The following is a 27,931-nucleotide window of genomic DNA, read 5'->3' as shown; positions in this document are numbered from 1 at the left end:
AGACAGTTCCGTCGACAGGACATGCCTCCCACACTCACTTCAAAGAAACAGTGGACAGGATGTGCTTTCCAAAATACTGCAATTTAATTCTGAAAAACTCAAATGCAAGAGGCCCAGAGCTGTCTAGGTGATTGGATCTCCTGCAACCTGTCTTGGGCCCCAGAAGAGACTGGCAATGTCAGGCTCCTCCCTGCTGTGCCTGGGAGAGGCCACGGAGAACTTCCTTATCGGGCCCAAACGGGAGCCGCTGACTGCTCAGAGCAAGATTTCTGCCTTGAAAGCAAATGCAGTAGCCTCAGAAATGTGCAGCACATACTTCTTCCTGCCTATCCCCCCCTCCCCAGGCCTACAGAGCTGCAGAAAAGGTGCCTGTAGGTCACGACCTCATGTCTCCTGTCCACTTCCAATGGCAGGGGTCAGGGCTTCGGGAGACATGTGACCAAGGAGGCCACAGGAACTCCTTGCTGCCCCTCTCTCTACCCCAGACGTGCCCACATGGCCTTGTTTTACACATACTGCATTGATTTAATTCGTCCGTGGGTGACCACCCACCCCCTAACCTGACTCAGTGGGAGGGCAGGTAAAGCAGTTTAGGCCCTGGTATCTGAGAAGTTAAAAAAAAGGTGGCCAGGCGTGGTGGCTCATGCCTGTAATCCTAGCACTTTGGGAGGCCGAGGTGGGCGGATTGCCTGAGCTCAGAAGTTTGAGACCAGCCTGGGCAACACGGTGAAACCCCATCTCTACTAAAATACAAAAAATTAGCCAGGTGTGGTGGCATGTGCCTGTAGTCCCAGCTACTTGGGAGGCTGAGGCAGGAAAATCGCTTGAACTCGGGAGCTGAGATGGCGCCACTGCGCTCCCCACTCCAGCCTGGGCTGCAGAGTGAAATAAGTCTCAAAAAACAAAAACAAAACAAAACAAAACAAAAAAGGTGTGGGTGGTCAGGGAGGAGGCAGAGCTTGGGTTGAAACGGATAAATGTCAGGTGGGGTTTGCTGAGTCTCATCTCGCACCAGCCCCAGGAGCCAGGGATTTCTCTTTTTGTTCACAACACATTCCAAACCTAGGAAAGGGATTTCTCCTTATCTGGCTCTTAACCCAGGAAAGCTAAACATTTCAGCTGTTTGAAGAAATCGCCTGTGGAGCTGCATGCTTGCCAAAGAATTGGGATAAGAAGAAACATCTAGGCTGGGCGTGGTGGCTCCTGCCTGTAATCCCACCCTAGGCTGGCAGGTCGCTTGAGCTCAGGAGTTCAAGACTAGCCTAGGCAACATGGCAAAACCCCGTGTCTACAAAAAATACAAAAATCAGCCAGGCATTGTGGTGCACACCAGTAATCCCAGCTACTTGGGAGGCTGAGATGGGAGGATCGCTTGAGCCCCAGGGGACAGAGGTTGTAGTGGGCAGAGATTGCACCACTGCACCCCAGCCTGTTTGACAGAGTGAGACTCCATCTCAAAAAAAAAAAAAAAAAAAAGCAAAAGTCTTTTCCTAGTTCTGACCTGAGGTTTTTAGGGTTTTAGGGGCACAGGCAGAAAGGTAGCTAAGCCAGGGGTTCAGCGGGGAGGGGCTTCCCCAGGATCTGAGGTCCAGAGAACAGGAGCCTGGAACCAGTATTTCCAGGTGCCCCAATGTGCTTGTGTGCTGGAGAAAGGGGCGCACGCCGCCAGGGAGGTGTTCGTAAGGCCAGAGGTCGCCAGTCAGACCCTAGTCTCTGCTCTTTGGCTTCCCCCTCCCATCTCCCGTATCCCCTAACGTCCCTGAGGCTTTGGTCTCCCTCACAGCACAAAGGCTCAGGTATTTGGGGGATGGGGCACAGATAAGCTCCTGGAGGGCAGGAGCCAGTGAAGGCTTCGGTCAGCTCAGCCTCTCTCCAACTGAACTGAGGGTGAGGTGGAGTCATCACCTGCCCTCACCCCCAAAGTGCATCTGTGTCCCCTGGGGCGCAGCTGGGGACATAACATCACCACCTTTGTTATGTCTAGGAGGGAGGTCCAGCCCCGCAAGTCCTAGAAAGCAAAGGGGGCACCAGGTCCCAGCCTTGGTTTTCTGGGCATCCAGGTAGGTTTTTTTGGTACTAAATTATGTACTATTAAAATAAAAGCTAAGTGTTTTACCCTCCCCGTGGATGGGGAGACCGCAGGAACTCAAGCAGGAGCTGGAGTACCGCTCCCTGGCAGGAACGGGCTGTGCACTGGGTCCTCCATCTTTCTCCCCATTGGCTCAGGCGCTGGGAATAAGCTAGACCTGCGGGGGATGGCTGCATCCCCTGGGCCTCCGGAGCGTCCTCTCTGCCCCTTGGGATTCACACGAAGGAGCAGCAGCTGGAGCGCTTCTTCTGGGACTCCACATAGTCTCGGATCTGGAAGCTGGGCTCATCAGCTGACTGCCCGGCCCGGTATTTCAGCTCCCTTGAAGAAGAGGCAATGGGCTGGGCTGGGCCCCGCTGGGGTGGGGAGCTGAGCAGCCCCCTCCCTCCACCCATGGTCCGGAGCAAATGGACCTCAGCCTGCAGAATGCAGGTGTGTCTAGGGGCGGGGCCCTGCTGGATTCCTGGAGGGTGCCGCCCTGCCCTGCTCAGTTCCCTTCCCTGCTCTGCTCTCACTTGGCGATGGCCAGAAAGGCTAACTCCACGTTCATGCCCGTCTTGGCGCTGGTCTCCAGGAAGGGAACTCCGTACTCCTGCCGGGGAGAGTGTGTCCTCAGGGCCAACCTCAGGCTTCCCCCACCCTTCACCCTGTCCCACAGTCACTTACCCTGGCCAGGGTCTCTCCGTCCTCCGAACGGATCACTCTTTCGCTGCTCATATCCGCCTGTCAAGCCCAAATGGGTCACTCTGGGGAAGGAGGCTTCCGGCCCAGCCAGACCATATTTTGCCCCAGGCATAGGCACTGCCTGCCCTCTGCTGGTGGCTCAAGGCACTGCGGGCAGGTGTGATTAGCTTGGGGCCAGGGTTTCCGCCCAATTTGCTACCAGCTTTGGGATCTCACCTTTGGTAAAGGGTGTGGTGACCCAGTCTTGGAAGGGGACAGCAGTTGGGGCTAACTCTTTGCAGTCTTAGCCCCTGACCTAGACCCTGTTCACTCTGCTCTGTGAGGGGGCTGAGAACTGGGCATCCCTTGCTTTCTCAGGCAACAAGTTGGACTTTCCGGAGCTTTAAAGAGGGCAGGTGGGCAGGACAGAAGCCTCCAGATATGTCTGACCTCCAAGCTGCAGCCTGCAGAGTCCTTTTCAGGAAGGATGCTTAGACAACTGTTCTTGGGTGGTTATGAGGCTGGCCAAGGCTGAGGAAGTGCAGGGCTGGGATGACCCTGCCCCCGAGCCACTCACCTTGTTGCCTAGCAGCATGATCACCACATCCCTCTGGGCATACTCATGAATCTCAGTGAGCCAGGCCTGTGGGAGAGGCATGCTGAGACTGGCATTCTCCTCAAGCCGCCCCTTCCTTCTTCTGCCCGGTTTGACTATCCCTAGTTACTCACTACCTTGAACATGATGCCCTGTGGATTCTCCCATCTGTACCTTTGTTCCGGCCTGTCCAAGCCTGGGTGGCCTTCCTTGTGGCTCACACAATGGCTTCACCCTCCCCATTTCATGCTGTGCAACTGTCAGTTCTGTGGAAGATCCAGCTGTATGGAGACCTTATCTAACAAATCAGTTGGTTATCACCAGTGATTTCTTGGTGTGTCCTCTTGAAGATTCTAAGACCACATAAGGGTTTCAGTGATCAAAAGTACTGTGATCGCCAGGCACGGTGGCTGAAGCCTGTACTCCCAGCACTTTGGGAGGTTGAGGTGGGCAGATCACAAGGTCAAGAGATTGAGACCATCCTGGTCAACGTGGTGAAACCCCGTCTCTATTAAAAATACAAAAAATTAGCTGGGCATGGTGGGGCGTGCCTGTAATCCCAGCTACTCGGGAGGCTGAGGCAGGAGAATTGCCTGAACCCAGGAGGCGGAGGTTGCAGTGAGCCGAGATCGCGCCATTGCACTCCAGCCTGGGTAGCAAGAGTGAAACTCTGTCTCAAAAAAAAAAAAAAAAAAAAAAAGCACTGTGATCGATTAGTGATGTCTGCCACAAGCGTGGGTTGGTGGTGGCAGCATGAGTGCCATGGATTTTCCATCCTTTTTCTATATAGATGTTTTATTCTCCTAGTTTGCTTGTCAGCAAACTGTCCTTCAGGTCAGGGAATTCATGAATCCTAAACAATGTTGTGTACTAAATTGGTGCTTGAATTTATCAAATTTTTGTCTCTTTAATGGTTTGGTTGTGAGGACACAGCCACTCACTCTGCCTGACTGAGTCACTTTCTTGCAACTTGCCCTGGATGTATGTGTGGACTTTTCTGGTTGGGTTTTTCCCCTTGGTCTCTGTGGATAATTATCCAGGGTGGAGTGGGGGCTGTTTGAACACTTTGTCACGAAACACTTTCATGAATCAGAATGAGGGCTATGCAGGTGGCACAGGGTCACAACCGCCTGCTTGGCTTTCATGCCCACATGGCCATCAAATACAAAGCAGCAGATATGACTTCTGAGTCACAAGCAGGTGTTTTTCAGAAGGCAGCAGGATTCCACGCTCCACCCCCTTTCCACAGGGCAGGAAGCAGCCTCAGCCTGCATAGACCTTGCTGTGGCTGCTTTTGGGTGGGAGTCTGGAGAAGGGAGGACCTACCCTGATGTTGTCGAAGGAAGCCTTGTTGGTGATGTCATACAGCAGAAGCAAGGCTGGAGGCGGAGAGGTTCACAGAGGGGACTTAGCAACACGGGTGCTACCAAGGGGCTGGGGTAGGGGATGGAGGGTGCAAGGGACTTACCCTGAGCGTCTCTGTAATAAGCATGGGTGACACTTCGGAACCGTTCCTGCCCGGCGGTGTCCCAGATCTGGGAAGAGATGGAGAAATGGTTAGAAGGAGGCAGGGTGCAAGCACTGTGCTGGGTGGAGGGGGCCTGCTTGGTGGTATGAGATGTCTATGGGAAGGTGGGGCTGTTTCCTTCTTTAGGTTCTCATGAGCTCCTGAGCATCCGATGACCTGGAGAGTAGCAGTTACTGAGTTCTCAAGCTCATTCAGAATCATCTGCTCTCCCCCAGCCCAGGGATTGGGGATGTCCCACCTCCTAAGAGCAGACAAAGCTCAGGCAGCTGGGGAGGAGACGGATGGAGGCTAAGCTTGACTGAAGGCATTTTAAGTTGCCTTTCAGAGAGGAGAGGACGCCTGGGAACTGCTTTTTCTGCAGACATCAAACAAACAAAACCCATTTCCTCTCGTGGGCCCCACAGGAAATTACCCCAGGCAGAGGGCAGGGCTGCAGGCCTCCTGTGGTTCAGGGTGAGAAGCAAGGGCAGATCCGCCACCGTCCCTCCCTAACCCCAGCCTCTGGTCTCACCTGCAGCTTCACCCTCATGCCATCCACGGTCACCACCTTGTTCTGAAAGAGAAACAGGCAGAGGCTGGGAGGGTAGGAGTCGGGTGGCTCTTCAGCTCTGCAGACAACCTGTCCTTGGTCCCTCTCCAGGCCTAGAGTGGGTGCAGCGAGCCCCAGAACCATCTCCAGCCGGATCATACCATCAGGGCAGCTGGAACCCCGTCCCCAGACACCTCCACTGTGGAGTCCTCTCTTCTGGGGACTGTGTCTGCCCTTCACACAATAGCAGGGCAAGAGCAGCCTGAGAAACTTCCTGGCTCTCTCCAGGGATCAGGCAGCTCAGGGCTGGAGGCCTGGGTGCTGCTGGAGGCCCTGCCCGTTTTTTCACTTTGGTCTTCCTCTCCTGGAGCCTGGCCTGGGACTGTGACTGAGCCCCCTGCAGATGGGGTGCTTGCCTGCATCCTGGGGACCCGAGGCTACATCTGCAGCGGCATCTTTCCTCTAGCTGCCCACTAATTCTCTAGGGAAGGAAGCATTTGCCTTCTGCCTGCTTGAAGCTGTAGAGCCCCACCTGCCAGGGTAAGATCTTTGCTCTATTGGATGCTTTGGGTGTGTAGCACTCAGCATCTCTGACGAGGATTTGTAAGATGGAGTCGTCAAGGTAAGAGGGAGGGTCCCTGGTGAGCAGCTGTTTCCCCACGTGGCCAGCCAGCTCTTATTTTTTTTATTTTTTTATTTTTTGGAGATGGAGTCTCATTTTGTCGCCCAGGCTGGAGTGCAGTGGTGCAATCTTGGCTCACTGCAACCTCTACCTCTCAGGTTCAAGCAATTCCCTGCCTCAGCCTCCCGAGTAGCTGAGATTACAGATGCCTGCCACCATGCCCGGCTAATGTTTATATTTTTAGTGGAGATGGGGTTTCAGTGTCTTGGCCAGGCTAGTCTTGAACTTCTGACCTCATGATCCACCCACCTCAGCCTCCCAAAGTGCTGGGATTACAGGCTTAAGCCACCAGACCTGGTGTTGCTTCTTTTTTTTTTTTTTTTTTTTTTAACTAGTTTTACTTCTTTTTTTACTGGTTTGAACTAGGATTACAGGTGCACGCCACCATGCCTGGCAATTTTTTTTTGTATTTTCAGTAGAGACAGTGTTTAACCATGTTGACCAGGCTGGTCTTGAACTCCTGACCTCAGGTGATCCTCCTGCCTTGGCCTCCTGAAGTGCTGGGATTACAGGTGTGAACCACTGCACTGGGCCAAGCCCAGTTCCTAAACCCCAGAGCAGGGCTGTGCTTTCCAGGAACTCCAGAAAGACTGCTTGACTTTTGAGGTCTTGCCAAAGGGGCGCAGACAGGAGGGCAAGGAGCAGGGGCTCTGAAGGCCAAGACTTTCTGCTTATGCTGTGTGTGTGACTGCCCTGCTTAGGAGAAGTCCCCCAGGAATGGAGGTGGACATGAAGACTCAGTCTTGTTTTCTTGCATCCTGTAGTTGGGCAAGAAGGCAACCCTGCCCAGTCTACTTTGACCCGGCCACCTCTGTGATCCTGGGGGAGTGGGTTGTGTGCCCTCCAGCCCTGAGCCTCCGGGGTCCCTGGGAGCCAGGGTGAGCAGTGGGAGGGCAACCCTCTGTGCCTGAGCCACAGCCCTGGCTCGCTGCTGGAAGCAGGTGCCTGCAACCACCTCACCCTGAAGTCTATGCCGACAGTGGCTATGAAGGTTCCGGACAGGAAGGCCCCATCTTTGAATTGGATCAGGAAACACGTTTTGCCGACGCCTGAGTCTCCCAGAAGCATCACCTAGGAGGTGGGGCAGAGGCAGTTAATAGGGAGTCAGAGGGAGCTTCTGGGATTCCAGGAGGGACACATGGAGAGGATCAGAGGAGAAGTGGGTGCTGGCATGGATGCTGACCACACCAAGGGGCACCTGCTTCCAGAAAGCCTGCCGCCACCCTCACCCTGCCTCTCCTCTCCGAGCTCCTTGGCTCAGCCTCCTAGGCTCTCCCTCTGACCCTCCTGCCCTCGTTCAAGTTCCTGGAAGCCTGAGTTGAGACCTCATCATGAATAGGTCCCCAGGTGTGCTTGGTGGCCCCAGAGAAACACCACATTTGCACAGTCTAGATGCTGGCCACACTTGCCCATAGCCACATCGTGCAGAGATTCCACCCCTCTGTGTACTCGTGTCATCCCTTGTCCATTCGTGAGTACACGCATGGGCTGGGCTACACTGATAGGAAAGGAAGTGTCAATATCTTGGACAAGGATTCCCACCCAAGGGAGTCTATCAAGATCTGCTGGGGGTGGGGTGTGGTCATTTGCATATTCTGTAACGACTGTTGTTTGGGTTTTTTTTTGGGGGGGGTTGCGACATTTATTTGGAAGTTTCTAATGACATTTTATGTTTATTAAAAGATTGCATAAGGCTGGGTGTGTCGGCTCTTGTCTGTAATTCTAGCACTTTGGAAGCTAAGATGGGCGGATCACCTGAGCTCAGGAGTTTAGATCAGCCTGGCCAACATGGTGAAACCCCATCTCTACTAAAAATACAAAAAACTAGCTGGAAGTGGTGGTGCGTGCCTGTAACCCCAGTTACTTGGGAGGCTGAGGCAGGAGAATAGCTTGAACCCAGGAAGCGGAGGTTGTAGTGAGCCGAAATTGCACCACTGCACTCCAGTCTGGGTGACCGAGTGAGACTCTGTCTCCAAAAAAAAAAAAAAAAAAAAAAAAATGCTGGGCACAGTGGTTCATGCCTATAATCAGCACTTTTGGAGGCTGAGGTGGGCGGATCACCTGAGGTCAGGAATTCTAGACCAGCCTGACCAATAAGATGAAACCCCATCTTTACCAAAAATACAAAAATTAGCCGGCATGGTGGCATGCTCCTGTAATCCCAGCTAGTCGGGAGGCTGAGACCGGAGAATAGCTTGAAATCAGGTGGTGGAGGTTGCAGTGAGCTGAGATCAAGCCATTGCGCTCCAGCCTGGTCAACGGGAGGAGAATTCCATCTCAAAAAGAAAAAAACTGCATGAATTAGGGAAGGTTGAAATTTATACTAAAGTGGGGACATGTGTAGTCGGAAGTTCTTTCAGCAGAAACCTTCCATGTGGGACACATGGCTGCAGGTGGGCATCCTGGGGTTGCTGTGGGTAGCGGGGGCAGGAATGCCAGGGAGGGAACCTATGGAGTGATGTGGCCCTCTCCATTACTGTCTGGTGAGGCTCTGCTCATCTTCTCCAGGGACATGCAGGAATGGTGGAAGGGAGCCCGTTGTCCCGTCATTCCCCAGTCTCGGAGAACAGGGGTCTAGACCTAATGCTGGATTTTCCCAACTGCTGGTTAGATGGCTTCATGGGTTGAGTGGGGACTAGGTTTGAATTATTTTTGAGGCTCTGAATTTGACTGTGGAGCCCAAAGGCATTCCTGCTGTTGGCATGGCGTACTGGGATTAGTTAACTTTAGCGGAGAGGCAGGGGCGGCTGAGCAGAATGGGTATGAAGGATGGGTCTTGGTTTGCAAATGGCCTACTGTGTGACTTCAGGACGATTTCCTTAACCTTTCTGTGGCATGGTTTCCATAGTTGGTAGAAGGAGGAGGGATAATTTCTCTGAGGCCTTTCTAGAGTCTGGTCATGGCTAGGGCCAATCATCATGGTGTGAACCACCTAAGACCCAGGGAAGAGTTGGCCCAGGGGTGGGAACCACCTGCCTATGGCCCCCATCACCCATCTGGTCCAACGAGTGCCTGCCAGGCTCCTCTCAGAGGGTCCTGGGCTCAGTCCCCTGGGGCAGTTCCGGGGAGGCTGGGGACCAACTCTCCTGCCAATGTTGCTTGGCCTGGGAACAGATAGCCTGGTGGGGAATAGGAGATCTCTGGAGCCTGCACTCCTCCCTGGCTCCTGGGTTCCAGCCCCGGAGCGGGAAGGAGGGAGGGAGGGCCAGTCTTTGTGTACTTTACAGATCACAGCTGCCTTGAGCAAACGATGCCAGCTACCCACCCAGCTTGGTGATTCCACCAAACACAAACAGCTGCCTAGCCTGGCCACCTCCTAGGCAAACAACCCAGCTGGTTTGCAGGGCAACAAGGTCAGGCAGTCCCCCTCAGCCTGGGGCCTGGGCAGCAGCAGCTCCCCCTTCCCCGAGGGTGCAGGGGCCCATTTCCTGCCACAAGCCCACACAGGACGCCTATCTCAACGGCTCTGGGCAGATGACTTGCTGAGTGGCTTCCCCTGAAACACTGGGGTGGAGGCTGAGGCTTCCAGCAAGGGTGAGCCCTGGTGTTGGGGAGGAAACCGAGGCACAGAGAGAGGCAGGTCTCCTTCAAGGCCATGCAGCAGAATCCAGGATAGCCCTCACACCACCCCTAACCCTGCAGAGGAGAAGTGGAAGCTCTAGGCTCCCTCAGCAATTCTTTCAGAGTTTCTGGTACCTGCTCACTCTAAGGACACAGATGGAAAGCGACAGACCAGTGTCCACTGCTGCCCCCACCCGCTTCCATACAGGGCACTCCTGCAGAGGGAGCAAGCCCCAGAGAGCAGCCCAGGAGCTCTCTCAAGTGCGGGATGTGAGAGACCATCCACTGAGATCTTTCTCAGGTTGGAAGAATTCCCAGGTGGGCTGCAGGCCGGCTGGCAACCTCCTTCTGGGAGGGGCTTCGGATTGAGAGAGGAATGTGGGGAGGCAGTTCCTGAAGCGGGTGGAAAGGGAGGGGAGCAGCTGGAGGACCTCAGGCCTCAAACCTGGATGTCAGGTCTCAGCTCAGAGCTTAGCTCGGAAAATGGCATTACCGCCAGTTGCTCCGCCAGCAGGGGACGTCCTCTCCGAGTCTCCGTGCGGTCTCCATCTCCCAGCGCTTCCCAGACATGAGAGTTGCGCGCTTAACCCACACCCAGAAGCACGGGCTCCCGGGGGCTCAACTCGGCCATTGTGCGGCAGAAGGGAACTGAGTTGGGGCCGGCGGGGGGATCACTCAGCCCTGGCGATCTTCCGCGCCCCGCTCCCACCCAACCAGCAGAGACCCCTCTCCTCAGGGGCTGTGTCCTGACCCTCTCTCCCTTCCACCTCTGGGAGACCCAGATACCTGCGGGGGAAGGGCTGAGTCCAACCCAGACGCAGCCAGGAAGGGGCTTGCGCCGAGGAGGGCGGGGGTCTCACGGAGAAGGCCCACCCACCTTGCCCGTGAGGTCGTAGCTCGGACTGCAGGGCGGGGAGCGCTTGGGGGCCTCGCCATCCCTGGTGGCAGTGGCGCCTGCCGTGCCCGTCATGTCCCCAGACGAGAGGTGAGCAGGGCCAGCCCGCAGGCGAGGGAGAGCGCAGGAACCGCCCCGCCCACTCTCCCCTCCCTAGACCGGGACCCCGCAGGCTCCTCCCTCCTTCCCGCCGCCCCCTCGAAGCCACCGGCTAGGAGCTGGTTGTTCCCCGAGGGCGCGCAGAGCCGCGGGGTTGGCTCCAAGGCACGGACAGCCTCCCGGAGCAACACCGGCCCGGCTCCGTGGGCGTGGGCCACATCTTCCGATCCCCTGTGGTCGCCAGCCGCGGGCTTGGTTGCCCCCGGGGGAGCGGGCCGCGGGGAGCCCGCCTGCTGCGGACGCGTTCCCCGTAGCCGCTGCGCAGCGCGACAGCAGGCGGCGCCGGAGCTCCGGGCCGTGGGCGGTCCCCAGGTGGCGAGGCGGGGAACTGGGGACCCCTGGGCTGCGCCTCCGCGGATAGCGCCCAGACCGTTACGCTTCTGCTAAGGCACCCGGCCCGAGCTCATCTGAACATAGTTTTGTTAACCGACCCACACTCGCGTTGCAGCACAAGTGAGCTGAGGTGCTTCGCGGCCTCTGGCTGGTGCGGGGACTTTGACCCTGGATCACCCTGGCCTGTCGGGCTGTACCCAGAACGTCCCACCAGGGGAGAGCGCAGCTCACATCTCCCAGTGGACCGCTCCTGAAGGCGGGGCGGGCCTTCTTAACCTGTGACACTCATCCTGGCCCGGAGGAGGAGCCAAATGAATTCATGAAGTCGTGGATCATTTTGAGCAGAACTGCCAGGATATCCCAGGCACCCGGCAGCTTCTGGAAGTGCGTCTGGGGTTGCCAGTAGCAGAGCTCAGGGGCTCTGTGACCTGGGCCGCCCTTTCCATTACCCCCATCTCCACATTCGGTAAGCAGCTTCAGGTTACCAAGGAACAGGACGGGTGCTTTACAGAGGGACTGTCTGAGGGCTGTTTAGGGAGAGGAGAGCTGGAGAGGGGTACCCGCACCTTTGTTTTTGAGACGGAGTCTCACTCTGTCGCCCAGCCTGGAGTGCAGTGGTGCGATCTCACCTCTCTGCAACCTCTGCTTCTCTGGTTCAAGCGATTCTCCTGCCTCAGCCTCCTGAGTAGCAGGGATTACAGGTGCGCAGCACCACACCCGGCTACTTTTTTTGTATTTTTAGTAAAGACGAGGTTTCACCATGTTGGCTAAGTTGGTCTCAGACTCCCGACCTCAGGTGATCCTCCTCTTCCTACACTCCCGAAGTGCTGGGATAACGGGCATGAACCACTGTGCCCGGCCTGCACTTCTTAACTTAGGTGTGGAGGTGAGGAGCAGGGGCAGACCTGGCTTATGGGCCACCCTAGGCCTGTGGGGACTGACTTTGCACACCAGCCCCCAGCTCTGTGTTTTTTTGACATCAGCTGGAGCTGTTTTCTGGCAGCTGGGAGAAGTGCCCTGAGTGGGGACAGAGTTGATCTCCCGTAAGAAGTGTGGGTTACCTCTTCTGGAGGTGGGCATGCTATAACCTCAGCTGGGCATAGGGTGGTACTCAAACAGGGAGCCACCGACCAGAGAGGAGGCTGCACAGCCCGCTACAGAGCTGTGGTGTTGGTTGCTATTTGGATGCCAGAGGCTCTTGCTGCTAATAATGCCAGGTCTGCTCCATGCAAGTTCAAGCAATTCTCCTGCTTCAGCCTCTGGAGCAGTTGGGACTACAGGCACCCACCACCATGCCTGGCTAATTGAGAGATGAGGTTTCACTATGTTGGCCAGGCTGGTCTTGAACTGCTAAACTCAGGCAATATGCTTGCCTTGGCCTCCCAAAGTCCAAAGTGCTGGGATTATAAGCCTGAGCCACCGCACCTGACCTGGGATACGATTTTCTTTCCCTCCCTCCCTTCCTCCTTCTTTCCTTTCTTTCTTCCTTCTTTTCTTTTCTTTCCTTTTCTTTTCTTTCGAGATGGAGCTCTGTCACCAGGCTGGGGTGCAATGGCACGATCTCGGCTCACTGCAATGTTTGCTTCCCAGGTTCAAGCCATTCTCCCACCTCAGCCTCCCGAGTAGCTGGGATTACAGGTGCCCACGATCATTCCTGGCTAATTTTTGTAGAGACAGGGTTTCACCACGTTGGCCAGGCTGGTCTTGAACTCCTGACCTCAGGTGATCCGCCCGCCTTAGCCTCCCAAAGTGTTGGGATTACAGGCGTGAGTCACCGTGCCTGACCTGGATGCGGGTTTTCATTGCAGAAGGTAGACGGTGGAGGAAGAATGAGAGAGGGGATGGGGGCGTGCCCTGTGCTCATCTTCTACTGTAAACCATGCTGTTATAGGTTGAATTGCGTCCCCCAGAGATAGGTTGAAGTCTGAACCGCCAGTCCCTCAGATCATGCCCTTACTCGGAAATGTGGTCATTGCAGATCTTCATTAAGATGAGGTTATACTGGCGTAGGGTGGGCCATTAATCCAGTATGACTGGTGTCATGAGAAGAGAGAGACACAGGGAAAAGACGGCCAGGTGAAGGCAGAGGCAAGATGAGCCATGCGACTGCAAGCCAAGGAATGTCAAGGGCTCCAGGGAGCTGCCAGGGCCGTGGAAGAGAAGGAAGGGCCCTTCCCTGGAGCCTTCAGAGGGAACGTGGCCCTGCTGGTACCTTGAGTTCAGATTTCCAGCCTCCGGCTGTGGTTTGTGTTGTTGGCTCCAAGGCCCTCTGTGTCCTCTGGTGGGTTTGGAATAGAGAGGGTTGAACACCAGCGTGAGTCATCCAGAAGGAGCAGCGACACTTCCTTGCTGTGTTGCTGAGCTAGTTTGAATGGAGGATTCTCATCGAGGGAAGAAGTCCTTGAACACGGGAGAGGAGCTGCGGGCTCACCTCTGGGCAGTCCCTGTCTGGCCTGCTGGGTCTGCGGTGTGTGGGCAACGTCATACTTGGAGGGTGTGTACACTCTCCCCAGGGCCTCTGTAACGTTCTGCAGGGTGTTCAAGCGCAGCCTTGGGTGAGTCCCCCCCGGGGAGTGGGCTGTGGGGACCCCACCTGCTGTGGACACATTCAGGCAGGGGATGGGCAGAGTGAGGGTATTTTATTTGTTTATTTTTTTGAGATGGAGACTTGGCTCTGTTGCCTAGGCTGGAGTGCAGTGGTGCTATCTTAGCTCACTGCAACCTCTGCCTCCCAGTTCAAGCTATTCCCCTGCCTCAGCCTCCCGAGTAGCTGGGACTGCAGGCTCATGCCACCATGCCTGGCTAATTTTTGTATTTTTAGTAGAGATGGGGTTTTGCCATGTTGGCCGGGCTGGTCTCAAACTCCTGGCCTCAAGTGATCTGCTCGCCTCAGTCTCCCAAAGTGCTGGGATTATAGGTGTCAGCCACCATGCCTGGCCTGAGGGAGGGTTTTGAAGGAGGAATTTTGCAGCAGTCTTAAGGCAAGACTAGAGAATTTGGGGGAAACTGAGGAGCGAAGTAACAAGGAGGATCTGAACTGTGTTGGGAGGGGCTGACTGGTGAACCCTACTGACGTCAGTGCTCCATAACCGCATCGGCAGGACCCCCACAGCCAGTTTGATAGACCTGGTGCTGGAGAATTTAGGGAAAGTCTTGGCTGAGAGACATCTACACAGGCCCTGGGGAGATCCCACTTCCCGAGGTAGTAGGTCTGGTAGTTTACGGGGTGAAGGCACGCCCCAAGCAGTTACCTTGCTCACTTCCGGCTCCTCCAAAGTGGGAGACCAGGGGCTCCGTCCCTCCCCTGGCACCTGGGCCACAATCAGGCTCCTGAGTGGAGCCAGTGGGAGCTTCTGCCTCCCTTCCCATCACGCAGGAGTTCCAGGCTTCAGCCTGGCCGACGATAGGGCACTTATCCATGCAATATCAAACCTCAGTGTGAAGGACAGATGGGTAAATGAGTGTCTGGTAGCCTGGCTCTCTGGGGACCCCCAGACCGCTGATAGCTGGAGGAAACCCCCGCTGCCCTCCAGTTCATTGCTCAGGTGTCCCCAGGCTGAGTTTCTGGCCAGGGCCTCAGGCCCCTACTCAATGTAAGCAGCCACCAGGTTTGTCCTGAGATACACCAGGACATCAGGTGCTGGCTGTGTCCAGGGGGAAAGCCCAGCCTGTCCCGTCTCAGAGCTTTGAGCTCATAGTTTGACCACATACTTTCTTTTTCCTTCAAAAGAAATCGGCCCCAATTTTCTTCCCAAGCTAGTGGCAAAAATTGGAGATCTCACCTCTGTGGTCTGTGGAATGTGAATCAGATTTTGCATGTCTGATTCAGCCACATTCACCCCACTCTTCCCTCCTTACCAGACAGGCAGAAGGGTGGGTGAGGAGATGTGGTGTGTCCCTGAGGGCAGGGTGTGCCCTGGCTGCTGAGGGCAGACTGGGCCTGGGCTGGGGTGGGTGACGCCTGGCAACAGGTCATCCTGGTTTGCTTCATGGCAGTGTAGTTCAAGACCTCAGGGATTGCCAGGCAGCCTTGGCCTCCTGGGTCTCAGCCCTGCCCTATCCCAGTTGGGTGACAGCCCCGGGCGCTGGTGTTTCAGGGATGATTCTAGGCCCCAGAACACACCCGGGCCAGGTTCTGGCTTCCACTTTGCCCCCGGGAAGGTCACCTGGAAACCGTGTCCATTCTGAACCCCTGTCTTCCTGGCTGTGACCCAGTGGGCAAGCCCATTTTCTGGGGTTTCCTCTCTTTCTTCCCATCAGCATGGCACCGCTCTGACCCGACCCCGAGTGTGACCTCACAGGCCGTGTGATCCGGTCCCAGAAGCTCCCAAACATCTGCGTTGTCCAAGAAGAGATGTTTGCTCTTCTCCGTCTCGGGATGCTAGGATTCTGGGGTCCCAAGGGAGGGCCCTGCTCCTCCTGCCACAGTCCGAGAGAGGAGTGGAACCCTTTCCCAAGGTCTTCCCAGGAATTTTAGGGCAGCTGCGGCTGCAGGCCCAGGACAGTGCCTGGAGATGGGATGTGCGGGAGAGGAGGGATCTCTTGGCCCGCAGAGGGGCTGTGGGCAGAAAAAGCCGAGGGTGCCGGGCTTCCTTAACCCGAGCTGCCCTTTTACCATTTTACCGAGGAGGGCCAAACAGGAAACTGTGACCTTGGCCTGCCAGCTCCCTGAGACCCATGTGTCAATCAATGCTGAGTTTGGACTGTGCTGAAAACTTTGTCGTCCCTTTGTCCCTCCGGAATCTTCTTGCCTTGGAGGGCTGGCCTGAGTGATCTCATATTAAGATTTTTTTTGCTTTCTGGCTTCCACTTGCATTTATCCAGTGTGGAGCCCCAGGAGATGGGGAGCAGGAGGAGAGTGAGGAGGAACAGGGGATTTTTTTTCCTGGCTGCCTCCCTGGGGGGCTCCCATGGCCTGCTTGGTCCGTCCACTGGAGGTCCCATGCAGCTTCCGCCAGGCGGCTCACCCAACAGTCCTCTTTGCCCCTGGGTTCTGGTGAGGGTGCCTTCCCTTCCTGCTTGAGGCCAGAGGTGAGCGGAATTCCTGGACTACCCAGGGGCAGTTCACCCTCCCTCCTGGCCACCCAACACCCTCCTGCACCTTGGGGAACAGTCTCGTTAATCCTCCATGAATGAGCCAATGTGAGTGGCGTCCACCTGTTTCCTGCTGGTGCTCAACAAAAACACACTGGGGCCCTGAGCCCAGGTGCAGAGCCGGCAGTATCGGCCAGTGCTTACCGTGAATCCAATGCCCACAGTGGCTGAGAAGGAGCCCGGGATGAACTTGCCCTGATCAAACTGAACCAGCAGAGACGTCTTTCCCACGCCACTGTCGCCCACCAGGATGGTCTGGAAGGGAGCAACAGAGAGAGGGGTGAGGGGCTGCAATGTGAGCCAGCCTCAGAGATGTCCCTGGGGCTGGAGGAGTGGGTTTTTTCTAAGCACGCATGTGCACAACATGCACTCATGCAGACACAGAAAAACACATGTATACACACACAGAGAACACCCATGCACACACAAATATAGAGCACACACATGCATGCAGACACACACAGAAATGCACATGCGTACAGAAATACATACAGACACATATGTACAACTCATGCACACAAAAACGTGTACACAGAGAAACACAGAACAAACATGCACACACAAACACATGCACACACATAGAGAGGACACACATACGCACATAGACACAGACAGAAAACACCTGTACACACAGAAACACACATGCATACATACAATACGCATAGAACACACACATGCACATGCACATACACACAGAATGTGCACATGCACACAGACAGACACACACATAGAAGCACATGTACCAACATGTACACGCATATACGAATACAAGCACACATGCACACACACAGAAACACAGAAACACACATTTGCACAGACATGCATATACACAGACACATGTGCACACAAACACATATGCACACAGAAACACACATGTACACAGATATGCACAGACACATGCACATGTACACACACAGAAATAGAAACACAGAGACATACATACACAGACATGCACACACAGACACACATGAACACACAGACATGTGTAACACAAACATATATACACATACGTATGCACATGCAGACATGTGCACATGCACACAGACACATACATAGGCACTGATACACTGGCATATACATTCACAGACATGCAGCATATACACAAATATGCACACATGCACAAATATACACACAAATATAAACACAAACACAGCCACAGACACACACATACATACATGCAAACACATACACATGCACACAGACACACAGACACCCACACATACACCCAGACACACAAACACATTAAAGTCTCGATTTTCCACTGAAGTCACTGAAAGAGGCATGAAGGCACAGAGATCTCCCCCCAACCCAAGTTTATGAGCATCTGAAGTGACCATGAGCATGTGTCTTTCAGACTTCCTGCCACAGGGGCATAAATGACGGAGGGTCCCCACTGCCATGCTCTAAAATCCATCCTTGTTGTGTTTGCACCGAAGTCATGCTTCCTATGGGCAATTACCAGCCAAAGGCAGAGCAAGGCAGGGACACGGAGGCAGCCCTGTTCCTGGGAGACACAGGACCCTTCTAATAATTGAGTTTGCTCAAGGACTCCCTCATGGCCTTGCACGACCCTCCAGAGACTCCAAGGTGGTCTAAGACACTTCCATACAACCTTTCTGTCCTCTCTCCTTCATGGGGGATCCAACCTGCATCATGGTGTGAAGGCTCCCCCCACCTCCCTGGCATCTACTCTGTTTTTCTCATAGGCATTTCCTCCAGTAAAACTCTTGCACATTTAATTTCCCTTTTTTTTTTTTTTTTTTGAGATGCAGTTTTGCTCTGTCGCCCAGGCTGGGGTGCAATGGCTTGATCTCAGCTCACTGCAACCACCGCCTCCCAGGTTCAAACGATTCTCCTGCCTCAGCCTCCTGAGTAGCTGGGATTATAGGTGCACACCACCACACTTGGCTAATTTTTGTATTTTTAGTAGAGATGGGGTTTCACCATGTTGGTCAGGTTGGTCTTGAACTCCTGATCTTGTGATCTGCCCGCCTTGGCCTCCCAAAGTGCTGGGATTACAGGTGTGAGCCACCGTGCCTGGCTTAATTCCCTTTTAACTCTCCTCTTTGGAAGATCAGGACTAACACGATGTCCACAGATCTCCTGCGTGGGAGAACCACAAAAAACCAGTCTATAGAAGAAAACAAAATCAGATGGCTGGTATGTGTCTTTCACACTTGGCCTTCGAGCAAGGAGCAGACAACTTTTCAAAGAAAAGCAGATTCTGGGAAAGAAGGGGAAAGCACCTTCCTCTGGGAGGTCTGAACTGGGAGGGAGTAGGGGCAATAATTAGCTTGGAAGTTCAGGTGAAAGGTTTGAAAGAAAATCATAAACAGCTGAGAAGAATGCTACATGCACCCAGAGGCTGGTACCCTCAATGAATGGATGAATGAATGGGTGAGTAGATAAATGCCTTAGTTTCTTTTTTTTCTTCTCTTTTTCTTTACTTTTCTTTCTTTCTTTTCTTTTTTGAGATGGAATCTCACCCTGTCTCCCAGGCTGGAGTGCAGTGGTGCTATCTTGGCTCACTGCAAACTCCACCTCTCAGGTTCAAGCAATTCGTCTGCCTCAGCCTCCTGAGTAGCTGGGACTACAGACACCCAACCACGACACCAAGCTAATTTTGTATTTTTTTTTTTTTTTTTTTTTTTGAGACAGAGTTTCGCTCTTGTTACCCAGGCTGGAGTGCAATGGCGCGATCTCGGCTCACCGCAACCTCCGCCTCCTGGGTTCAGGCAGTTCTCTTGCCTCAGCCTCCTGAGTAGCTGGGATTACAGGCACGCACCACCATGCCCAGCTAATTTTTTTGTATTTTTAGTAGAGACGGGGTTTCACTATGTTGACCAGGATGGTCTCAATCTCCTGACTTCGTGATCCACCTGCCTCGGCCTCCCAAAGTGCTGGGATTACAGGCTTGAGCCACCGCGCCCGGCCTAATTTTGTATTTTTAGTAGAGATGGAGTTTCACCATATTGGCCAGGCTGGTCTTGAACTCCTGATGACCTTGTGATCTGCCCACCTCGGCCTCCCAAAGTGCTGGGATTACAGGTGTGAGCCACCACGCCCAGCCAATGCCTTAGTTTCAAAGTGGACAGTGGACTCTTCCCAAAGACAAGAATTAAAGGCTGTTTAAAAGGACTAGGAGATGCAGACTTTAGCTGGACTTGTAAAAACATAGAGACATAAAAACAACAAAACCATAAAAGCATAGAGATTGACCGGGCCTCCTTGGGTCAGGCCCAGCCACCGTTAAACTCTCACAATGGCATGGAAGGGAATCTGTACCAGTGTCTGCTGACCATGAGGTTGTTCATGGTGTTGACTTTGGATGTCCCCTGACTGTGCCCCGACCCACCTCCTGAACCTCTCCGGCTTTTATTTCCTCCTGGGTTAGAGAATTCATTTGCTATTTTCAGTGGTTTAAATAATTTACATCTAGAATCTAATTTCCTCAGGCTTTAAGAAGTGCTTTCTAGAGAAAATATTCCGAAGTGTGAGGGATAGTCCATCCACATTCCCGTCATTCACATCCTAAAGAACATGACAGGCCGGGCGCGGTGGCTTACGCCTGTCATCCCAGCACTTTGGGAGGCCGAGGCGGGTGGATCACGAGCTCGAGAGATCGAGACCATCCTGGTCAACATGGTGAAACCCCGTCTCTACTAAAAATACAAAAAACTAGCTGGGCGTGGCGGCGCGTGCCTGTAATCCCAGCTACTCAGGAGGCTGAGGCAGGAGAATTGCCTGAACCCAGGAGGCGGAGGTTGCGGTGAGCCGAGATTGCGCCATTGCACTCCAGCCTGGGTAACAAGAGCGAAACTCCGTCTCAAAAAAAAAAAAAAGAACATGATAGATTCTAATTCTTTTCGCTTTTGTCTTTTTCCTTTCCAGGGTGACGAGTTTCCATCAGTTTTCATCATAGGAAACAGTCCTGTCTTCTTGGAACCTTTTTCTGGGTCAGTGGGGTGCAGGGGTGCACACAGGGTTTGGTGTTTTAGATTCAGCTGAACCTTAGCTCAGGGCAGGGTAGGATGATCCTCTCACATTGGTCATGGTCTTTTTTATCAGCTTCACAAATCTATCGACAATGGCTGGGAATGGTGGTTCACGCCTGTAATCCCAGCACTTTGGGAGGCCAAGACAGGCAGATCACCTGAGGTCAGGAGTTCAGGCCAGCCTGGCCAACATGGTGAAACCCCATCTCTATTAAAAATACGAAAATTAGCCGGGTGTGGTGGTGGGCACCTGTAATCCCAGCTACTCAGGAGGCTGAGGTAGGAGAATCACTTGAACCCAGGAGGCGGAGGTTGCCATGAGCCAAGATCGTGCCACAGCACTCCAGCCTGGGTGACAGAGCAAAACTCTGTCTCCAAAAAAAAAAAAAAAAAAAAAAAAAGAAAGAAAGAAATCCATTGGCAATGGCTCTAAGAGCTTTTTTTTTTTTTTTTCATTTTTATTTATTTCTTTTACATATGACTATTTCCCTGTTACCACTGATTCTAAAAATCTTTTTGCTAAGTCCTTTGGCTTATGTTAAGAAATAATCATATCTGTTTAAAGATAATCATTTTATCCCTGCCTTTCTAGCAAATACACCCTTTTCTTTTTCCATGGCTAAAATTTTCAAAGGAAAATTAAAGAATCATAGGTACACTCCCTTCCCCACCATGGGACACTATGTCAGTTTGGGTTCAGAAATAATAATAGTTGTTAACATTTATGGAATGCTTATCATGTGCCAGAAGAAGTTCTAAGTACTTTATACAGATTTAGTCTTCACAAAATTTCTATGAGATAGTGATATAGACTTTGTGTCCCCACCTAAATCTTTTTTTTTTTTTTTATTTTTCAAATGTTTTTTATTACTGGATGAATCCAGCTCTATTTTTTTTTTTTTGGAAGAAAGAGAAAGAGGAAGAGGGAGAGAGGATGGGGGTATTGCTTTATTGCCCGGGCTAGAATGCAGTCTAAATATGGGTATGCCTATAATTGTCCTTACTGATGAAGATATAAAAGAAAATGAGGGAAGAGAATAACAAACAAGGAGCCAACCAAAATTTCATTTAAACTTCTAAGTTGATATGATGTGGTACTGATAAGAGTATATATTTTGTATATTTAAAGTGGAGAGTTCTATAAATGTTAATTACATTTACTTGTTCCAGATCTGAGTTCAAGTCCTGGATATAGTTGTTAATTTTCTGTCTCACTGATTTGTCTAATATTAATGTTGAAGTCTCCCACTATTATTATGTGGGAGTCTAAGTCTCTTTATCAGTCTTGTATGTCTGGGTATTCCTGTATTGGGTGAGTATATATATTTAGGATCTTTAGCTCTTCTTGTTGCATTGATCCTTTTATCATTGTATAATGTCCTTCTTTGCTTCTTTTAATCTTTGTTGCTTAATTGTAACTTCTGCTTTTTATTTATTTATTTTAGCTCTCTGTTTGGTTGGTAAATCCTTCTCCATCCCTTGTTTTAAGTCTTTGTGTATCCTTGAATGTGAGATGGGTCTGGATGCAGCATACTGATGGGTTTTAGTTATTTATTCAAATTGCCTGTCTGTCTTTGGATTGGAGGATTTAGTCAATTTAAATTTAGAATTAATAATAATATATGTGAGTTTAATACTGCCATTTAATATTAGCTGACTATTTTGCCCATTAGTTGATGTAAATTCTTCATTATATTGATGCTCTTTTTGATAATTTTTTTAGAAAGGCTGATACTGTTTGTTCCTTTCTATGTGTAGTGGTTCTTTCAGAAGCTCTTGTAAAGCAGGCCTGGTGGTGATGAAATCTCTGAGTGCTTGCTTATTCACAAAAACTTTATTTTTCCTTCACTTGTGAAGCTTAGTTTGGCAGGATGTGAAATTCTGGGTTGAAAGTTCTTTTCTTTAAGGATATTGAATATTGGTCCCCACTCTCTTCTGGCTTGTAGGGTTTCTGCTGAGAGATCTGCTGTAAGTCTGATAGGCTTCCCTTTGTGGGTAACCTGACCTTTCTCTCTGGCTGCCCTTAGTATTTTCTCCTTCATTTTAACCCTGGTGAATCTGACAATTATGTGCCTTGGAGTTGCTCTTCTTGAGGAATATCTCTGTGGTGTTCTCTGTATTACCTGGAGTTGAATATTATCCTGCCTTACTAGGTTGGGAAAATTTTCCTGAATAATGTCCTGAAGCATATTTTCCAGCTTGGATTCATTCTCTTCGTCACATTCAGGTACACCTGTCAAGCGTAGATTAGGTCTTTTCACATAGTCCCATATTTCTTGGAGACTTTGCTCGTTCCTTTTTATCCTTTTTTCTCTAATCTTGTCTTCTTGTTTTATTTCATTGAGTTGGTCTTCGACCTCTGATATCCTTTCTTCTGCTTGATCAATTCGGCTGTTAAAACTTGTGCATACTTCACGAAGTTCTCGTATTGTGTTTTTCAGCTCCATCAATTCACTTATTTTCCTCTCTAAATTGTGTGTTCTTGTTAACATTTCGTCAAATCTTTTTTCAAAGTTCTTAGTTACTTTAGATTGGGTTAGAACAAGTTCTTTTAATTCACAGAAGTTTCTCATTATCCACATTTTGAAGCCTGCTTCTGTAATTGGAACACACTCGTTCTCCATCAAGCCTTGTTCCGTTGCTGATGAGGAACTGGGATGCCCCGCTGAGGGAGAGGCGTTCTGATCTTGGGTATTCTCAGCCTTTTTTGGCTGTTTTCTTCCCTTCGTTATAAATTTATCCATCTGTGGTCTTTGTATTCACCGTCTTTGTAATTGGGTTTCTGAGTGGACGTCCAACTTATTGATTCTCAGCGCCGAAATCTGAGCAACCCACTGCACCGACCAAATCAGCGGCGTTAAGATTGATGGTGCTTTTCTGACTCTGCACCAAGAACCGTCGCTCCAAGGCGCCGGCAAAACCGCCTCGCCGGTCACAAGAGTCGCGCTGGCGACCCGTGGGGCTCCTCTGCTGGGAATCTCCTGGTGCGTGAGCAACAAGAATTCATGTGAAGGTGTGGCGTCCTCTCGTTCTTTGCGCTTTCACTGGGAGCTACAATCCCGAGCTGCTAGTGATCAGCCATCTTGGATCTCTCCTCTAAGAGCTTTTTAACCTAGGCCATCATGGATTGCTCAGCACTGATCTATTTACAAGCATTGCTGAATTACCTCTTCCTAAGCCTAGGACTTCCCTTAGGCCTGCTCCTCCTCTGCTTGTGCCACTCCCCATGAAGCAATGTGTCCACAAGGCCAAAGGCTCCTGTTCCTCCTGTAAACTGACTGCACTTTGCCCCAAGGTCGCTGTTAACTGTTGCGTCCCTAGGTCTGTGGTGCGGCCAAGGGGTGACTGTTGGCAGGGGCTGCGGACAGAGCTGATGTGGAGCCTCATGCATTCTTCTGAGAGCCTTTGGGGTTGGGGTGTGCCAGGGTAGGAGGAGAAGGAGAGGAGCTTGTGGGCAGGGGCCTGGGGACAGGAGGTTGACTGTCCCTAGGCTGCTACGTTTTCATGTGGAACTTCTGAGAATCCCACATGCTAACCTGGCTTCCAGGTTGGTAAGATGGTGTTTTGTTCAGGAGGAAGATGAGACACACTTGATTTGAGAGCTTTTTGAGCTTGCTTTAGAATGTTAAGACATTAAGACACATGGTATGTGGGCTTCCATTTGTATTCTAGCCCTGGCCTCCAAATGTTAGGGATGGAGCTGCCTAAATTCATTATTTCAGATATGTGAAAGGAAAGTATCTCAGGCCCCTAAAATCAATAAGAACTCAAGATGGAAATTGCTTAGGACAAACCTCCCTCCCATTCTATTCAAAGTCACCCCTTTGCTCACTGAGATAGATGCGTAACTTTTTTTTTTTTGAGACAGAGTCTTGTTCTGTTGCCAGGTTGGAGTGCAGTGGTGTGATCTTGGCTTACTGCCACCTCTGTCTCCCCGGTTCAAGCGATTCCCCTGCCTCAGCCTCCTGAGTAGGTAGGATGACAGACTCGTGCCACCACGCCTGGCTAATTTTTTGCGTTTTAGTAGAGACGGGGTTTCACCATGTCCAGGATGGTCTCGATCTCCTGACCTTGTGATCCGCCTGCCTCATCCTCCCAAAGTGCTAGGATTACAGGCATGAGCCACAACGCCCAGCCGATAGAGAAATATCTGATTACCTCCTTTGGAAAGGCTCATCAGAAACTCAAAAGAATGCTCCTCCCTGCTTCAGTCTTCTGCCTTTGCTTTGAGTTGTCCTGCCTTTGCTTTGAGTTGTCCTGCCTTTCCAGACCGAACCAATGTACTAGATGTCACCTGTCTCCCTAAAATGTATAAAGCCTAGCTGTGCCCTGACCGCCTTGGGCACATGTTGTCAGGATTTCCTGAGGCTGTGTCATGGGCGCGTCCTCAGCCTTGGCAAAATAAACTTTCTAAATTAATTGAGACTTGTCTCAGATTTTCTGGTTTCACAGATACATAGTGGAGCTTCTCTCACCGCTCAACAGCTGCTGAAAATTCCTGAAGTTTCTCCAGGTTCATTCCCAATTTCACTGCTTGGAGAAGCTGAACGCCAACTTTGGGTCCAGATTTTTCACCATGACTTCCCTCTTTGGGCTTCTCTTACCATTTATGGAAATGGTAATTAATTGTGGTTCAGACAGAAACCTCTGGGTCAACTTTGCCATTATTTGGACAAGCATCTTTGTTCTCTCTGAGTCATTTTTTTTTTTTTTTTCTGAGACGGAGTTTTGCTCTTGTTACCCAGGCTGGAGTGCAATGGCACAATCTCGGCTCACCGCAACCTCCGCCTCCTGGGTTCAGGCAATTCTCCTGCCTCAGCCTCCTGAGTAGCTGGGATTACAAGCACACGCTACCATGCCCAGCTAATTTTTTTTTTGTATTTTTAGTAGAGACGGGGTTTCACCATGTTGACCAGGATGGTCTTGATCTCTCGACCTCGTAATCCACCCGCCTCGGCCTCCCAAAGCGCTGGGATTACAGGCTTGAGCCACCGCGCCCGGCCTGGAGTCATTTTTTTAATGTCTGCATTTGTGCCTCATTCACTTCCAATGGAGATATGTGGTTTCAAACAAACCCACAAGTACAAGATGGCAGTTCAAGAGAGTGCCTGAGAAAACATACAAAGAATAGGGGTGTGTGTGTATGTGTGTGTGTGTGTGTGTGTGTGTGTGTGTGTAGGGGTGGAGTGGGTTGGGACAAATCTTCCACCCCAGAGTGAGGTTACTGCGTGTGAGCATGGTGTTTGGTTATAAGTTTGCTGATAGTCAAGACAAAGTGGAAAGCCAGGTGGGGTGTATGGTACTTGTCTGATGTTGCATGCCTGGGTTCTTTCCACTGGGTATTTTCTCCTGGTATACACTGCTCTAAGGAATTTGTTAAGCGGATCCTACTGCAAGGGGCTCTGAATAACAAAATGGGCAATTGTAATTTTGAGGAAGATGCAAAGCTTTTTCCTTTTTTTTTTTTTTTTGAGGCAGAGTCTCACTCTGTTGCCCAGGCTGGAGCACAGCAGTGTGATCTTTACTCACTGCAACCTCCACCTCCTGGGTTCAAGTGATTCTTCTGCCTCAGCCTCCTGAGTAGTTGGGATTACAGGCACCCACCACCACGCCCGGCTAATTTTTATATATTTAGTAGAGACAGGGTTTTGCCATGTTGGTCAGGTTGGTCTCGAATTCCTGACCTCGTGATCCACCCTCCTCAGCTTCCCAAAGTGCTGGGATTACAGGCCTGAGCCACTGTGCCCATCCTGCAAAGCTTTTTCTAAAGCTGTTGTATTGACCATTGATAAAAGCAGGGCATAACATAGATCATACTTTATCTGGCCTCTTGATGGGAGCTGGGCTAATGTTCTCTAAGTACACTATTGCTGCTTTTCTGTGACTTTATTATTCAGGGACAGCTTTTAGAAAACGTGACGAATGGGGTGGTTACTATGGTTCCTAAAGTGCATCTGAGTGACCTTCTTAACAAGACAGGAAATTCAGGTGCCGTAAAGAAAAAGATCGATAGGTTTGCTGCAATAAAAATATTTTGGTTGACAGAAGATTCCAGAAACAAAGTAGAATGAGAAACGGTAAAGGGAAGATATTTTCAAGATATATGACCGATGGTAATATCCCTCATAACAAAGAGAGCTCTCAGAAGAAAACTTCAATAGAAAAGTGAACAAAGGCCGGGCGCGGTGACTCAAGCCTGTAATCCCAGCACTTTGGGAGGCCGAGGCGGGTGGATCACGAGGTCGAGAGATCGAGACCATCCCGGTCAACATAGTGAAACCCCGTCTCTACTAAAAATACAAAAAATTAGCTGGGCATGGTGGCACATGCCTGTAATCCCAGCTACTCGGGAGGCTGAGGCAGGAGAATTGCCTGAACCCAGGAGGCGGAGGTTGCGGTGAGCCGAGATCGCGCCATTGCACTCCAGCCTGGGTAACAAGAGCGAAACTCCGTCTCAAAAAAAAAAAAAAAAAAAGAAAAGTGAACAAAGGATGTGAATAGGTTGATATATTTTTTGTGTACATATGGTTAGTTTTATGTGTCAGCTTGGCTGGGCTATAGTCCTACTTATTCAATTCAACACTAATCTGGATGTTGCTGTGAAGATACTTTGTTGATGTGGTAAACATCTTCAAGCAGATGATGTTAAGTCTTCAGTAATCTGGGTGGGTGTCCCCTGATTAATTGAAAGATTTTGTTTATTGCATTTTAGGTTTTGGGGTACAAATCACACTGCCATGTGTGTACCTATGCAACAATCTTGCATGTTCTTCACATAATTGAAAGATTTTCTTTTTTGAGAAGGAGTTTTGCTCTTGTTACCCAGGCTGGAGTGCAATGGCACGGTCTCGGCTCACCGCAACCTCCGCCTCCTCGGTTCAGGCAATTCTCCTGCCTCAGCCTCCTGAGTAGCAGGGATTACAGGCACGCACCACCATGCCCAGCTAATTTTTTGTATTTTTAGTAGAGACGGGGTTTCACCATGTTGACCAGGATGGTCTTGATCTCTTGACCTCGTGATCCACCCGCCTCAGCCTCCCAAAGTGCTGGGATTACAGGCATAAGCCACCGTGCCTGGCCGGAATTCTCTGTTCTTGATTTAAAGGGGAATCCTCCTTGCAGAGGCCAGGTCTGGGAGAGGCCAGGACCAGAGGGGCTGGCCACAGGCAGTTCTAACAGACAGTGCTGCTCCCTGCTCCCTTCTTGTTGCCCATGCCCAGGAGAGGAAAGCTTACCCCACGACCCTCGACGCTTCTGTCCCTTGTTTTTCAGGGCTGCCCCCATTCTGCTTAATTCCTGGCCCTTCTTCCTGGAAGCCAATGGCTTCCCTACTGCAGAGGTGTGATTTCTCTCTGTGTATCTGTGTGGTGCCCCCGGGAGAGGAGCTATTGACATGCAGCGGGGACCAAAGGGCTGGCTGAACCCTCACCCCAGATTCTTGACCTACTTTATGGTCTGCAGAGGATGTAAAGTGAGAGGCCATCTCTGGCCATGTCCTGGAAAAGCCACAGCTTGTCACCCACTCATTGCTGATTAGGGTGTGACGGGGTTGTGTCCCTCTTTGAGACTCACTCCCTTCTCAAGATGTCACAGGGTGTATGTGACACATGGCAAAAGTGGCCCCAGGAACAGAAGGTGAGAAAGACCTAATCCTTTTAAATCCCCCATCCTCATCCCAGGGACTTGCTGACATCCTGATGGGAGATGGGCACGATTGTCAGAAGGAGAGTCAGGGGCAAAACTGGTCCTTCCTTCCTTTCTTCCTTCCTTCAACAAATAGTTATAAGGTAGGAGGTGGGAGTGGTGAC

General features: G+C 51.4%; 1 protein-coding gene across 5 annotated transcripts in view; it reads right to left on the bottom strand.

The window, feature by feature from the left end:
• Nucleotides 1-62: 62 nt before the first annotated feature.
• The window catches only part of RAB37 (RAB37, member RAS oncogene family), a 70,840-nt gene continuing 42,971 nt past the window's right edge, over nucleotides 63-27,931 (bottom strand). Inside the window, exons 2-10 of one of the 5 annotated variants that reach the window (XM_074388927.1) lie at nucleotides 16,273-16,383; nucleotides 7,047-7,157; nucleotides 5,387-5,428; nucleotides 4,816-4,882; nucleotides 4,674-4,726; nucleotides 3,330-3,395; nucleotides 2,756-2,812; nucleotides 2,605-2,681; nucleotides 63-2,410 (exon numbers count right to left, since the gene is read on the bottom strand). In XM_074388927.1, coding sequence (XP_074245028.1) covers nucleotides 2,305-2,410; nucleotides 2,605-2,681; nucleotides 2,756-2,812; nucleotides 3,330-3,395; nucleotides 4,674-4,726; nucleotides 4,816-4,882; nucleotides 5,387-5,428; nucleotides 7,047-7,157; nucleotides 16,273-16,383 — 690 coding nt within the window. In that variant the 3' untranslated portion in view covers nucleotides 63-2,304. Of the gene's footprint in view, nucleotides 2,411-2,604; nucleotides 2,682-2,755; nucleotides 2,813-3,329; nucleotides 3,396-4,673; nucleotides 4,727-4,815; nucleotides 4,883-5,386; nucleotides 5,429-6,390; nucleotides 7,158-10,524; nucleotides 10,711-16,272; nucleotides 16,384-27,931 lie in introns of those variants that run through there. The other 4 variants (XM_003931764.4, XM_003931765.4, XM_074388928.1 and 1 more) reach the window with 4 other exon arrangements.

The sequence above is a fragment of the Saimiri boliviensis genome, chromosome 17, assembly GCF_048565385.1.
Source record: "Saimiri boliviensis isolate mSaiBol1 chromosome 17, mSaiBol1.pri, whole genome shotgun sequence".
NCBI classification, from domain to species: Eukaryota; Metazoa; Chordata; class Mammalia; order Primates; family Cebidae; genus Saimiri; species Saimiri boliviensis.
The sequence above is the reverse complement of the archived record's forward strand: the minus strand, read 5'-3'. Positions and strand labels throughout refer to the sequence as shown.